The sequence below is a fragment of the Belonocnema kinseyi genome, chromosome 2 (assembly GCF_010883055.1).
Source record: "Belonocnema kinseyi isolate 2016_QV_RU_SX_M_011 chromosome 2, B_treatae_v1, whole genome shotgun sequence".
Lineage (NCBI taxonomy): Eukaryota > Metazoa > Arthropoda > Insecta > Hymenoptera > Cynipidae > Belonocnema > Belonocnema kinseyi.
In genome coordinates this window covers 123,202,516-123,216,700 of record NC_046658.1, presented here as the reverse complement: position 1 = coordinate 123,216,700, position 14,185 = coordinate 123,202,516, and the positions used below count along the sequence as shown (strand labels likewise).

Below are 14,185 nucleotides of genomic sequence, written 5' to 3'. Positions count from 1 at the left end.
ATTCATCTTTCAGCACGAGGAAACTTTTACAGTAGGTTTGATTGAAATCAATTTAGTTTTTATACACAATATTATACAATCGACACTTGAGATCCCTATCTTTGAGGGGCTGTTTCACCCCCTTAAAGTGTTTTTCCGCAGGTATAAAAAATATGTGTCGCTTATTGTTTCGAGTACTACAAAAAATCGGCGAGGAACACGTTAAAAACTTTCCTTGTAAAAATGCGTTTTTGGTCGAAAATTTATGTTTTGCGTAAAAAAATCAACCATTTTCTTTTTTGTTTCATGAAAAGTCTTCGTTCAATATTTATATACTTTGTTTGAAATTCATCTCTTTGGTAGAAAAATCTCCTTTTTTGTTTAAAAATGCCACTGTCAGATATGAAATTATTTTTGTTGTTGTTTGAAGATTCAACTATTTAAAATTATAATATTTTTTATCAATATTTTAACTTATTGCATTTTTCCTTAAGAATAAATTTCTTTAATTCAAAAACTTGGTTCCAAGTTGAACTATAATAAAAATTTAATTATATTATTTTATTGAATATTCATAATTGTGTACATTGTGTTTAAAATTCACATTTTTTTATAACAAATTAATCTTTTTGGTTAAAAATATAACTATTTGGTGCAGTTTTAGATAAAACAAAATGCGATTTCCAAATTCAAATATTAAAAATTTCACTGATATGTATATCCTAAATTTTAAAAGCTCTAGAATTTATTAAATTATTATAATTAGAGGATAAATGAAACTAAATCACTACAAATTTTAAATTTCGAAGACCAGTATATTTTAGATTTTTTACAATAAATAATATTCTAATCAGTGAAGGAACGAGTCGAAAATAATCCCTCAAAATCAAAAGCTCTGTGTAATCAGACGGTAAGAAGTTTCCTCATTCAGAAAATCAAAAAGCTTCTTAATACTACCGTCTCAAAATTTCTTTCCGCAAATAAAAATTTATTCTCCGAAGGAAAAGTCATCAGGTTTTAAGCTAAAACTTAACTGAGGTATTACATTCGAATCATTCAATTTGAAAAAATCGATCCAGAAGTCTCCAGACAATTAAAAAAAAACTTGTTCATCTTAAGGGTCCGGAATTCAAATTATAATCACAAATCGCAACATTTTGTTTGCCTGGGACAATATCCATCGATCCTATTTTGATTCTTTACGAGGACAGTCCCACTATTTCACGTAAATAATAATTTCGGATCACATTGCTAAATAACAGACTTGTCTATAAATCTCAAATTAAATTTCCAGCTTTATTTTTGGATCCACTGAAAATTTAATGGAGATCAGGATTCCATCTCTGCTCTTAAATGCACATAAAAATCATCCAAATGAATTCAGTCGTTCCACCAAAAATGCTCGGATGCAGGGACTGTCCTTGCAAAACAGTTTCAAGTCTTATAATAACAATCGATAATATTTCACAACAATTAAAAGTATAATAATAACTGATGATGATAATAATAAGCAATCTGTATTTTCACGCGTGAAATACAGAAACAATGTATTCATTGAATAATAATAAAGATGTTAGCTAAGATCAAATAACAATAAGGGATAGATAATAATTAAAATAATAAATTTGCCATTGAATATACAAAATCGTAATTCGAAGCTGGTGCAACATAAAATCGAAAATTTTATACTTATTTCTTCTGGATAAATAGTATTATATGTTTCTTTCAGAATTTGTTGAGTATTGGGACATTCTTTTACAATAAATAAAAATTATGCTTTTTCAATTTTAATAATATTTTTTTATTGTTTTAAGGGGTGAATGTTGCACTTTCTTCAAAATCGCGAGAATATGCCACTTTTAAAGAGTCTTTTAAAGAATTTTCTGGTATTTGAGACTGTAGAATGCTCGTGTATGATAACTGTAGTATCTGGTCTTAAATTCCTTTTTGGAAGTGGTTATCATATCTCGCATGTCTGCTGTTCGTTTGATGCTTGGATTTTTATTTTTGAGGGTATACATTTGAAGTGCTCTTTCTGACCATTCCTGGGCCCTTGGTTTGTCACGATAAATTCCTTTGTTTCGTTTGTCCATCCAGTCGATTACATCGTTGTAATAATTTAGTCTGAAAAAGTTCAAAGTTTATGAGAACATCGTTCTGTTTCATATATTAAAAGCAATAAATCAAGTTTGGAAATCGAAAATGCTTCTATGTAAAAAATAGCGTATGAGGATCCTGAAAAAGTATAATTAATTTGGATGTAACCGATAAAAGTCTTTGTTTTGCGCGTTAACAAAATATTTTTGAAAAAATCCTTATTTTGGTGAATGTAATTTTTTTAAATCCTGGAGGCCTCAGGTAAATGGAATGTTTCTAGTGTTAAAAATACGCTAGAAAACATTTCATGAGTTTAGAAAATCATAATTAAAAAAGGTCAAAGACTCGGGTTTCAAAAAAATTACTATATTTACGCTTATAGTTTCCTAGAGTAATTGAATTATTTTCTATTGTAATTTTGCCAGTAGAAACGTTCTAAATACCAAGGCGTTTATCTATTGAATCCAAATTAATTATCCTTTTTCAGGGTCCTCAAACGCTGCTTTTCTACACAGTTCCATTTCCGAATTTCAAAATATTTTTTCTCGACCCACCCTATTCCACAAAAATCAGGAAAAGTATGTTTCCAAAATATAAGTTGAAAAAAATCTCCCTCCTTTTTCACTGTGAAACTGTCTAATGGGCCGATCATATTGTCCTTTTGCATCGTAAAGTATTAAATTTAATTATTTAAAATGGTAAATGTTCAAATTGTAAGCCTTGATTTAGTTCGAAGTTTGAATCGTTCAAAATTAGTTTGTTTCAATCGTAAGTCTCCCAAAATTGCACAATTCCAAATGAAAGCCCTAAAAGGAAAATTCTAAACTTCACATCTATTTGTTAAAATTTCTATTTAAATTGGATATACATTCTAGATTATAAATTTTTTTATTTGAAATTAAAAGCCTTATTATTTGAATAATTTTAAATAGAAAACGTCCTGAAAACGTTTTAAACTAAATTATTAGAAAATCTACAATTTCAAATAATGCAAGTTTACTTTAAGTTCAAAAATGAGCATTTTAAAAAATGATTTATAAAATCGAGGAAAATATTCTTATTGATAATAGTAACTAATCTTGGAAGATAACTGAAAGAGAAATTTATTTGAAAATCTTTTAGGTTAAAATTATTTATTTAACAATAGTTATTTAGAGATTTATGTTTTTCTTTTTCTCTATGAGAAAGATGCAAATATCGTTTATAAAAATAAAAATGATTTAATTGATAAAGGAAATTATTTAAATAAAAACGAACCAAAGAGATTTTCAGAGAATATTTGAAGGAATAAGACGCGACATACAACATTAGGTTTCAGTAAGAATTGCAAATTTCAGGTGAAGAGAAAGCTAAAAATAAAATGTCTAAAAAACCATTGTTAAGTAAAAAATTGTAATTTGAAATATTTTTTTCTAAGGTCAACTCTATTTCAATTCCAAAGTTACAATTAACGATAGAAATATTTTTATTGGATTCATAAATTATTTTCAATAATGCTGTTTTATGAACTTGAGATAAACCAGTGTACATCTTTAATATAATCAAATAGATTTAAATTTGCAATTTAAAATAGGAATCACACCAATTTCTGTATGTATTTTTCTTTTATGCTAGTTTATAGTAATTCGAGGTTTGAAATTCAATTTAGAACTTTAAAGCTCAAATAAATAAAATCAAATAAAGAACATAAAATATAATTTACCTGTAATCGTCAATGTAGCGATAGTTGAGGACGAGTGGCTTAACCCAGTGGTAAGTATAATGAGGCGGGGCACATTTTTCTCGGGGGCCGGAGGGAGCTGCAGCTTCTGCAGCAACATCCCCTTCTACAGCTGCTTCACCTGCTGCAGGTTCATCGGCAGCGGGTATATCGTCCAAATCCCACGTTGGTTCGTCATCCATTATTTCGTTTTTTTAGTTCTGAAACAAAAAAATTTATGAAACCAAAAAAAAATGTTAAAATTGTTCAATTGTGAAGGTTGTGAAGATTGTGAATGTTCAAAAATGTTTAACTTCCATGAGGTAAAAAATCTTTTGACCCTACTTGATTCAATATTTTTGTTTCTTAAGGCAATTAAAATGACTCGGGTTTTCGCCACATACATAATACTTCTAGAAGGATGCATTGTTTAATGTAATCTTTTAACCATATAATCTGAAGGCAATTTTCTCGAAAAAATCGCTATTCTGCCTCGAGTAAAATTACCTTCAGATTATGTAGTTAAAATATCTATTCAACAATGCATTCTTGAAGGCGAATTTTTTATGCGGCGAAAATTAGAGAAAATTAGAATCAGATCTCTAAAGAAAATAGTTTTTTTGTGATTTTAAGATTAAAAATAATAGTACTGATAATGTTATTTGAAATAAAAAATATTATATTCATTTAGAAGAATTCTAAACTTGCAAAAAATATTTATTTTGCAATTTGATGTTTTCGTACTATCGTTTCTTACCAATTTTTAAAAAATGGTTTAATTTGTTAACTGGTACAAAATTTCATAACGGGAGATAATTCAAAAGAAATAACTATATTTCAGGTTTATTTACTTATTTTAAAAATTGAAAACAGTAAAGTCGTAAAAAAACCTGAAAAAAACGAAGCCAATATTTATAAAAATTCAACCTTTTTTTAGATTTTTGAGAATAAGCAACAGTGAAAAAACTCGTTTGTAAGAACTTTTGTTAAAATAATTATTTTTCGTAAGCTTAAATGTTTTTTATAGAAAACAATGCTTTTTCAGAAGACGTCATTTACATTATCATTTCAATTCTAAAAATCATACAAAACTTTTTTCTGGGAGACCGGATTTTTTAGACAACCACTTAAAAACACATTCTAATTGCTTTAGATTTGTGCTAATTTTATATTTTTCAACCTTCTTTCTTTACTGAAATTTAAAACACCACAAATAAAGTAACTATTGTTAAATAAACAATTTTCGTCATAGCTATTTTTTCATCGAGCAAGTTTTAGTATCCCTTAAGAAATTAATTTGCATTAACAATCAGTATATTTTTCTAAATTTTATAAATCACTTGAAAAATGACTCAGTTCTGAAATTGATTCTAGATATCAAATATCCTTAACGTAGTTGTCATGTTGCATTTGTTTTAATAAATTTTGGCTTATTTGTTCAAGCAAAATATACTTGACAACTCCATTGTAAACGGAAATAAAAAAATGTTTTCTTCAGAATTTGAAGCAGCGTAGGGAATGTTTTCTCCGAGAAAAAGCCCATGATTTATTAAGATTCAAACTTATTTTGAAAAAGTATTTTTGGTACGTTTGGATTTTCCGAAATAAAAATTAATACTTTTTCTTTCATAAAAACATGGCTGATATTATTATTTTAATTCCCAAAATCACAGAAAGCTTTTTTTTCTTCAGAAACTTCATTTTTGGCTCAACTACCTTAATATCTCTGATCTGTTTTCATTTGAAGAAAATCCAAATTTTAGTGCTTTTAAATTTAGTGGTTCAGAAAATTTTAAGCTTGAGCTTTTTTTGCTTTACTTATAAAACCACTAAAATACCAAATTTAGATTATGAACAAATTGATAACAAAATAAAGGTCTGAGTTTAAACTTTCAATAAAGAATTAAAATTTTTCAAGGGATTATAATTAAATCCTTAGCTTAAAAGATTCATACAATTTTGTTAATTAATGGCTGAAATATTTCAAACAACTAAAAAAACATTTTAAACATAAATTACTATATTTAAAGATTACTTTCTTCTTTTCAAAATTGGAAAAGAGTATAGTTATAGGAAATTTTTTCTCTAAAAACCATCATGATTTATTAAAATTGAACCATTTTCAAAATGGGTAATAAGCTACAGCAAGAAACCATTAATTTACCAAAATTATTGTTAAAATAATTTTTCATTGTGAGATCAAACCTTTCTTTCATATAAAGAATGCTTTTCTTTTTATGAGACATGACTGATAATATTTCAATTCCTTAACCCATTTAAAACTTTTTTATATATAGCTGATTTTTGGTAAAACCTTTAAATAATCTAATTTATTCAGATTTTTAATTTCCAGAATATAAAAAATTATTTAAAATAAACAAAAATCTGTCAAAAGGTTCCAAATAAAATGGAATATCTAAATCGAGCATCCGTTATCCAATGTCGGTTCAATGTTCATTCCAACGATCCTAATGTCAGGCACGAGTCAGAAACACCGATTCACATAGCTTCGAAAAAGAACTGGCCTGATTGGCACGATTCTAATTACCACACTCACCCACTTAAAAAAAATTCACTACAATTTTCAGCAAACAAAGTTCAGTTTCATAGTGGAAACCTTCCTACAGTGGATAATGCAACCGACAACCAATAATAATTAATTCACAGTGGAAATACACTTCAAATAATTATTTTGAAATTTACTTTATTCACACGTATCATATCTTAACAATTGATTAAATTAATTTTGTTCATCACTATTTTTAGTCAATCATTATCCACTGTAGGCTGTGCTATCCAGGAATTTGAAACTTAATCCGATTTTTCTATTTTGTTGATTAATTTTTCTTTAATTAATACACGAACACTGTTTGGAAGACACTGCACTTTGGGAAATTTAACTTTGAATATTTTGAATTATAATGTATTGTAAAAACAATACAAGTGTAACGAACCTGTTAAGCTAACCCGCAACGTTCGAAGCACCTGCACCGACTGATTCTCAAAAAACACCCTCGAGTTTCTCTTCACGCCCGATGCCCCTTGCCATGTTTCTTGCTTTTATTTTAGCTTATAACATTTTCCTAACCCTCCCCTGGCCTCCCTTGCGAAAATTCTATCGGACAGAGTAGGGGGTTCTGGCACGGATTTGTCATTGTGATTCTTGGCCTCACTCTCGTGACACCCCGATGACAACGTCCCTCAATTCTACCACTAACCGTGAACGAGTTTCTTAAAAAAGAATTTTTGAAGTTCAATACCTTCTTTTTACTTAATTTTTTAATTTAATTTTTAGAGGGATGAAGAAATATCGGGCGGGATCAACTATTTTCAAGTTCAGCCCTTTTTATTCTTCTTTGGATTGAGAATTCATTCAAATTTGTTTCATATTGCTAGGAGAAAAAAATTGAAGATAATAAGAATTTGTAAAGATAGAAAGGATTGATTAAATAGAGAAAATCTAGAAATCCTTTTTAAAATCGATTCTTGAATGAAATTTGGTATTGTGCGTGAAGAAAATCAGGTATGTATAATAATTTTCAAATAGTTCGAAACAATCTCTTTTCTAGATGAACCCCAACCATATGCTTAAAACAATGAACAATTATGCGTTAAGAACCACTAAAATTTAAATTATTTAAAATTGATGTTTTAAAAATTCACCAATTCGTAATCTAAACCACGCAACAATGAATTAATTTTAATTCAAAGAATTTTAATATTTTTGAGCAAATTTTAAAGTCTCTTATTTCCTTATTTGAAGGTTTTAATAGTGGTTAAGAAAAATGAACTTATTTTCAATTATTTACCCAAAATAATTATATGTAGGATTAAAGAAATATTTTATAAAAAACAAACTTTTTTGTAGATCGTTTTTGATTAGCTGAAAATAATTTTTTTTGTATATGAGGTACTAATTTTTCTTAAGCTTAAGTTAATTTTTTATTAATTTCTATCGATTTCTTCACTTATTTGTCTTCTATAATTTTGTTGTAAATGAAGGGACACTAGAGAATTGTTGTCAATAAAATCTTCATTATCCAGCATAGAAATTTAGTTTATAACATTAATTTTAAATAGAAGCCACGTATATAAGAATACATTTTTTTATCAAAAGAAAGTTCTACTTCTGAAACACAACCTTCAGAGATTCTATTTGAAAAAATAATAAATTTGTTTATATTGAATGCAGTATATATTTTTTCGTCTGATAATATAAGAATGGAATGTACCTTTAATTCCAAAAAATCGAGTTTTTTGTGCATTTTTAAATAATTGTAACATTAATATATATTTTTTAAACAACTGAAAAATCCTGAAATATTAAATCCCAGACATTGTAAAATTTCCGAATGATAACATTTGCGAAATTATAAATATATAAAAATCCTGAATTGCAAAATTACTGAACAATAAAATTCCAGGACAGATTATATTAATAAAGAAATTGAAAAATCCCAATACAATATTACCCATTTATAAAATATTTAAACTATAAAATTCCTGCATATAAAATTTCCGATTTTAAACAATTAAAAAAATTGTATTTTGAGAAATATTATTTATTTATTCAAAATACAATGATCAAGTAATTTTATCAGAATTTTTTTTTTTGGATAAAATTTTTTAAAATTATTTTTTCTATTTGAAATTATAATAATTGTATTAAAATTGTATTAAAAAAATTTAAATAAATGCACGTTGAATGAAAAAAAATGTCTCACTTAAAACCTGATAAAATTGTCCTAACAAAATTTACAGGATTCAAATTTTTCCTCCAGAAATATATATTTTTATTATTGGTTAAATTCAGGAATTTTCTAATTTGCATATTTTAACATTCGGCAATTTTTAAATTCAGTAATATTATAAGCTGATCGGGATATTTACTATTTTTAGTTGAAAATTCAACTGTTCCGTTGAAAATGAATCTTTTTTTGTTTAGGATTCAACTATTTTTTTGGAAATTCCTAGTTTTTCATTCGAAAATCAACAAATTTTTTTAAAGCTTAATTCGTTTTTTTTTAATTTGCCTTAATCATCATTCATCATTTTAGCAGAAAATTGATTTTTATGGCAGCAATTATACTATTTTTTGAAAATTGGTTTATTCCATTTAATTTACGCCTCAACTACTTCTGTAATGAGTCTCTTAAAGTCAAATTCTCCTTCCGTTAACAGCAGATAAAGGATGTCAAATTTAAAAATTTAAATTTATAAAAAATTAACTTAGAATGAATTATTTATCATTAAATTGTATATTTAAATTGAAGCCCAAGTTTTCTATTTTATCTTCTAACCAAAAATGATATTTTCTGTGCTTATAAGCGTCTGCCTCTTACTTAGTTTTTTTTTATTCTTGGGGATATTTTTTCATTCAAAAACTGTCTTTCTGGAACAATTAAGAAATTTTACCCAATATGTAACTACTAAACTTTAATTTTTTGCTATTAAATAGGGAAAAATTCCTACTGATATATATAAAATAACTTTTAAACTCTCTTCATACCAATCTCTCCATTTTGCAAATTAATTAATTAAGAGCAATAATATCAAGATAATTCTATAGGTAATTGATTTATAGTAAGTAAACCGTGTCAGCTGTCGAAATTTGACTCTTGCATCGATCAGAGCTATTTGACCATGATGCTCTTGAAAATGAGAGCGATCTGTTGCGAACATCCTATCAATAGCCGCAGCATCTATTATAAATTAAAGAGAAAGGAACGACCTTCAAATTGAAAAATAATTAAAATAAAAAATTATTATTTTTTAGGGGAAATTAAATAACACGTACTTTTACGATATGGGAAAAAATATTCTAAGAATTTTCGACAATCTAAATTTTGTGTCTCTTTAAAGAAAACGTTATTTTAACATCTGCTCTTTCTATGTAATTTAGTGTTACAATTTACTTTTCGAATTCTCTTGAGTTTCACCGTCCTCTTTCGAAATCTGCCAGAAAATTTAAAAAAGATGCAAACTTTGCAAAGTGGCAAAGATTTTTTTGAAAATAGAAAAAGTCGATTTTAACCAAAAATCGACACTTATATTTTTGCCCAATTTTTTCATAAAATTGGCCTGTTTTAAAGAAACATCCTGTAAGTTTTATGCAGGCTAAATCATTTTTTTGGTCAGGAGAAATTGTTTTTGATTTAATAACATTTTTGCATTTTTCTCGGAAACATTGAAAGATGAAAAACAAACTTCGAGATAAATTAGTCTTACCAAATTTTTTATACAATTTTCACACAATTATTATTTTAAAGGTAAACAAAAATTTTAAAAACTTTAAACATTTACCAAAATTCGTTGGTAAATATATTTGATTATTGTATTTTTAATAAATAAATAATATTTATTAAAAGACAAAGTTTTTAACTGTTTAAATTTGAAAACGTTATAATTTGGAAATTGTCCAGTTTGGATATTTTATAATTCGGCCATCTTCTTTCGGAAATGTCATTATTCAGGAATTTCCAAATTTGGTAATATTATAAGCTGTCGAGATTTTTTATTGTCCTCTTATTTTAACTGAAAAAGTTAAAAAAAGAAAAAACTAAGTAATTAAACATTTATAAAAATTTGGGAAATCCCGGTTTTTATGTTTCGCATAATTATATGAATAAAAACATATTTTTGATAATTGAATAACTGAAAAATTTTACATGAAGAACTGCAAAATTAATAAATGTAAAAAACCGGTTTTATGTTATTAACAATTATGCAAATGAAAAATATCTTTTAAAAGTCGAATGGAAGAAAATGCATTCAGTAAAATTTAAATGTTCAAATTCAGAAAAATTTCTTTTGGTAATTTAGCACTTTCTTTACAGCTACATAATTGAATATTACATTTTTTTAAATAATAAGGGTCTACAATTTCATCCCCAAAATATGGGAGTCTTTTTCATTATTACATACAAGGTCATTAAAAAAAATCATTCAAACATTTGTTTTATTTTTTCATTTTTTTATTTGAGATATTAAAAAATATATTGTTATTTATGAAAACCGGATAGTTTTTCTATTTTTTGTAACATTTATTTTTTATTATTTTTTGTCGTAAATCATACAAGATACCACAGAAGAGCAAGATATAATTTTAAACATTTCTCCGCCATTTTCTCAATTTTGAAACTTTCAAAACTCACTAGAATTCGAGAATAAAATCGCAGGGTCTGAATTATATTAAAATGTTAGATGTTTAATCAACTTTTTCATTTTTTTAAATACACTTCAAAATACAAATGCTAGTAACTCGAAAATTTTATTTTTCAAATTGGAAAAATACGTATAAATTTTGAATTGATTCGATTCTATTTGAAAAAACTGAGGTTTTAATGAGGACTTGGGTATATCAGTAACTGTTCTGATGCAGTCTGTTTTTATTTTGACAACAAACCTATACCTACTTACACACAAACTATATAAATAAATCAATTTCGTATTTTATAATCTAACGACGAGTGACAACAATTAATACACGATGCACACGAAACACAAAATAACAATATTTGACCATTATTCCAGGACTATTACATTTTTTATGTAAGATTACATTATTTTTCATCTATCCTAAACTATTTTCTTCCAAGGAAGAACTACAAGTAATACAATTATATGATGCACACTAAAATTATGATATTTTACCGAAATTTTTATTTTATTATACACACAATTGCATTCAATTGAGATGTTTATATTTGATCGCTCTTTACTACTTTTACAACACATAATGAATATTTATTTTTAAAAATGATCGATGTTTCAGTGCAATAAAATGCAATCAAGTGATATTTTCAGTACTTTCTTTCTATCGCTAATATCTAATGTCTTTTACTAGCATCAGCAAGAAAAAAACCTCGTATTGAATTTTCAGAAACTCCATATATAATGTTTCTGATATTTTCAAGAAAGGATTTTTCTTGAGTCTTAACATCAGCATTGTTCTTTTTTTAATGTGTACAGTACTTCTAAACAATACATGAATAACAGTTTGCAAAAACTGAAAAAAATCTTGGATCACGGTTTCGGCACTCCAACGTTTGTCAATAAGATTGATTATTATTGTTTCATTGACAAGCATTTTCATATTTAAATAGTAAATTATAAACTAATTATACCTATACAGATTAAACAAAAATCTAATTTATATTCAACAAAGTAGACAAGAAACAACAAAATAATGCCCGTCTGACCAATACTGGCTTAACCTACTTGGATTATTACGTGTAAGTAGAAAACGGACGGATACCGTCAGGCCTTGCAGATTTACCTGACCATCAATTCCTTTCTCTACTTAGGTATTTTTCCAATATTAAATAAGATATAAGATAATAACGATGATGATGATGATAATATAACAATAACAAAAACATTTATTTCTTCTCAATTCTTCTTGAAATTCCCTTAGAGAATCAATTCGTCAATTATAAAGCTATTTCTTTAATTGCTAATGATTCTAGCTTTGAGAATCCAAGCAAGAAATGAGACAGTCTATAATTTTACTACTCTATTTTTTATTTTAATATTGTGAGATTTTCTAGAAAGATACACTCTTCTTCCTCTTGGAGGCATTTGAGTAGGGATTAATGGAGGGATTATCAGAGAGGACATTTGCAGCAATCAAAGAATTGACTCTGGATCGAACAGTCGATGGCTCCTCTCGTTCGGGTGAATTAATTAGTGACCATTTCGTCATCGGTTTCGGCGCTGGTTTATCGCTGATTTCGGCTGCTGCCAATTTCCGGTTCCTGTCCATTCTCTGGACCAGGGACATATTTTCGACATTTTCCTCCTCATTGTTGAATTTCATGGAGTGACGCTGGAAAGCACTATCAGCCTGTTCCAGAGTGGTTTTGGCCCTTTCAATTTCTGCATTCAGGTCGATCATGTCAAACATTCTGTCCTGTAAACAAAACGAGACTCCGGCGTGTAATGCTTATTATGTAACCCGATTTTCATAAAATAAAATAATCTTTTTGTGCAATAATTACAATATTTAGGCCTTACAATTAGTTTACTCAAATTCTTATTTGATTCAAATTTAATTAAAACTCAATATTTTAATATAAACACTTATTATTATTAAAATTAAAAATAATTAATTGAAAAATTACAATTTAGTCTTTACAATATTTAAAAACACAAGTTACTACTTTTATAATTTCATGATTTGAATTTTATAATAAAGATCGTATGACTGAATAAAATCCCTTTCCATACAGAATACTTTTTCAGCATACTTTTTCTGTATGTTACATAGCGGTTCTTACTTTAGTCGATCCTGGGGCAACTTCATGCCATATTTTAAATTTAATAACTCACTTCAAGTCCTTTTTCACCAGATGAGGACATTTTTTAAGTGAAAGTTAACTAATATTCAAAGAAATTTCTATTAGCTGACATTTTAATTTTTATCATTACTTTTTTATTTATCAAAAAAGTTCAGTTTTTCTTATAAACCATCCTATTTTTTGCCGCTTCTTATATTAATGTCAAACATCAGAAAATCAGTAAAGACACTCCTTAACAATAATATCTAACCGGTGAAACATTAGATTTTATTTTTATTATTATATTAACAAAATAATGAGTGAAAGTGCTACTTCAAACGATGCATACTTTTTATTTAATAAAAATGAATAAAGAAGACGTACGATTTTTTAACACCTGATAGTAATTGTTAATTTTTTGAATAAATTTGATAGACAAATACGGATTTTAGTTTTTTGCAACTAAATAACTTTGAGCATACTTGAAAAAATCATTCGTTTATAATAATTTATGAACTAATAATATTTTTTTATTTTATAAAAAAAATTTTAAGCAAATCAACAAGTTGACTCCCATTCAATAAATGGATGTTGTTTTTTGTTATGAAATCGACTACCATTGAGTTAAAAAGAACTTTAGATATCAGAAGATTTTATTAGGAGACAATATTTGTCATTTATTTAAATAAATTTTTTAAGAAAATATAGAGTTTCATCAAATTTAAAACCGTTGATGTAATTTATTTAACCGAATACATTTTTTAAATTACTTGGAAAAATCCTTCAATTATAATTCTTCGTTAACAAATAATAATTGCTTATTTTATTCAAAAAATCACAACCTAACTACTTGTTAATAAATGAGTTAATCGCAGATTTTTTAGTAAAATTCTTTATAAAAAATAATTATTGTTCATTGATAAAATAACATTAGAAAACTATATGGGCACGTTACTTACAGTTGATTTCCTTACAACAAAACGAAATCTCTCATAAATGACAAATATTGTCGCCTGAAAAATCTCTTAATAAATAAAGTTCTCTCTAAGTTACTGCCAGTCGATTTAGTAAAAAAAACATTTGTATATAAGTAGGCAAGTTGTGAATATGTTCATAAAATTATGAATTATGT

General features: G+C 26.6%; 2 protein-coding genes across 2 annotated transcripts in view; both read right to left on the bottom strand.

The window, feature by feature from the left end:
- Positions 1-773: 773 nt before the first annotated feature.
- Positions 774-6,843, bottom strand: LOC117167745 (flightin). Its single transcript, XM_033352898.1, has 3 exons — positions 6,730-6,843; positions 3,779-3,996; positions 774-2,103 (listed from the first exon to the last, which is right to left on the bottom strand). Exons 2-3 carry the CDS (start codon positions 3,976-3,978, stop codon positions 1,851-1,853), a joined length of 453 nt encoding a protein of 150 aa, XP_033208789.1. The 5' UTR covers positions 3,979-3,996; positions 6,730-6,843; the 3' UTR covers positions 774-1,850.
- A 5,434-nt stretch (positions 6,844-12,277) lies between these two features.
- LOC117168044 overlaps positions 12,278-14,185 on the bottom strand; it is a 95,585-nt gene continuing 93,677 nt past the window's right edge. The window contains exon 4 of the mRNA XM_033353385.1: positions 12,278-12,686. Within this exon, the coding sequence (XP_033209276.1) occupies positions 12,321-12,686 (366 nt within the window). The 3' untranslated portion in view covers positions 12,278-12,320. The remainder of the gene's footprint in view (positions 12,687-14,185) is intronic.

Coding starts and splice junctions, on each gene's coding strand:
- LOC117167745 (XM_033352898.1), bottom strand. CDS start 3,978: ATGGATGACGAACCAACGTGGGATTTGGACGATATACCCGCTGCCGAT. Junction 2,104..3,778: donor CGCTACATTGACGATTACAG/GTAAATTATATT, acceptor GAACTTTTTCAG/ACTAAATTATTACAACGATG.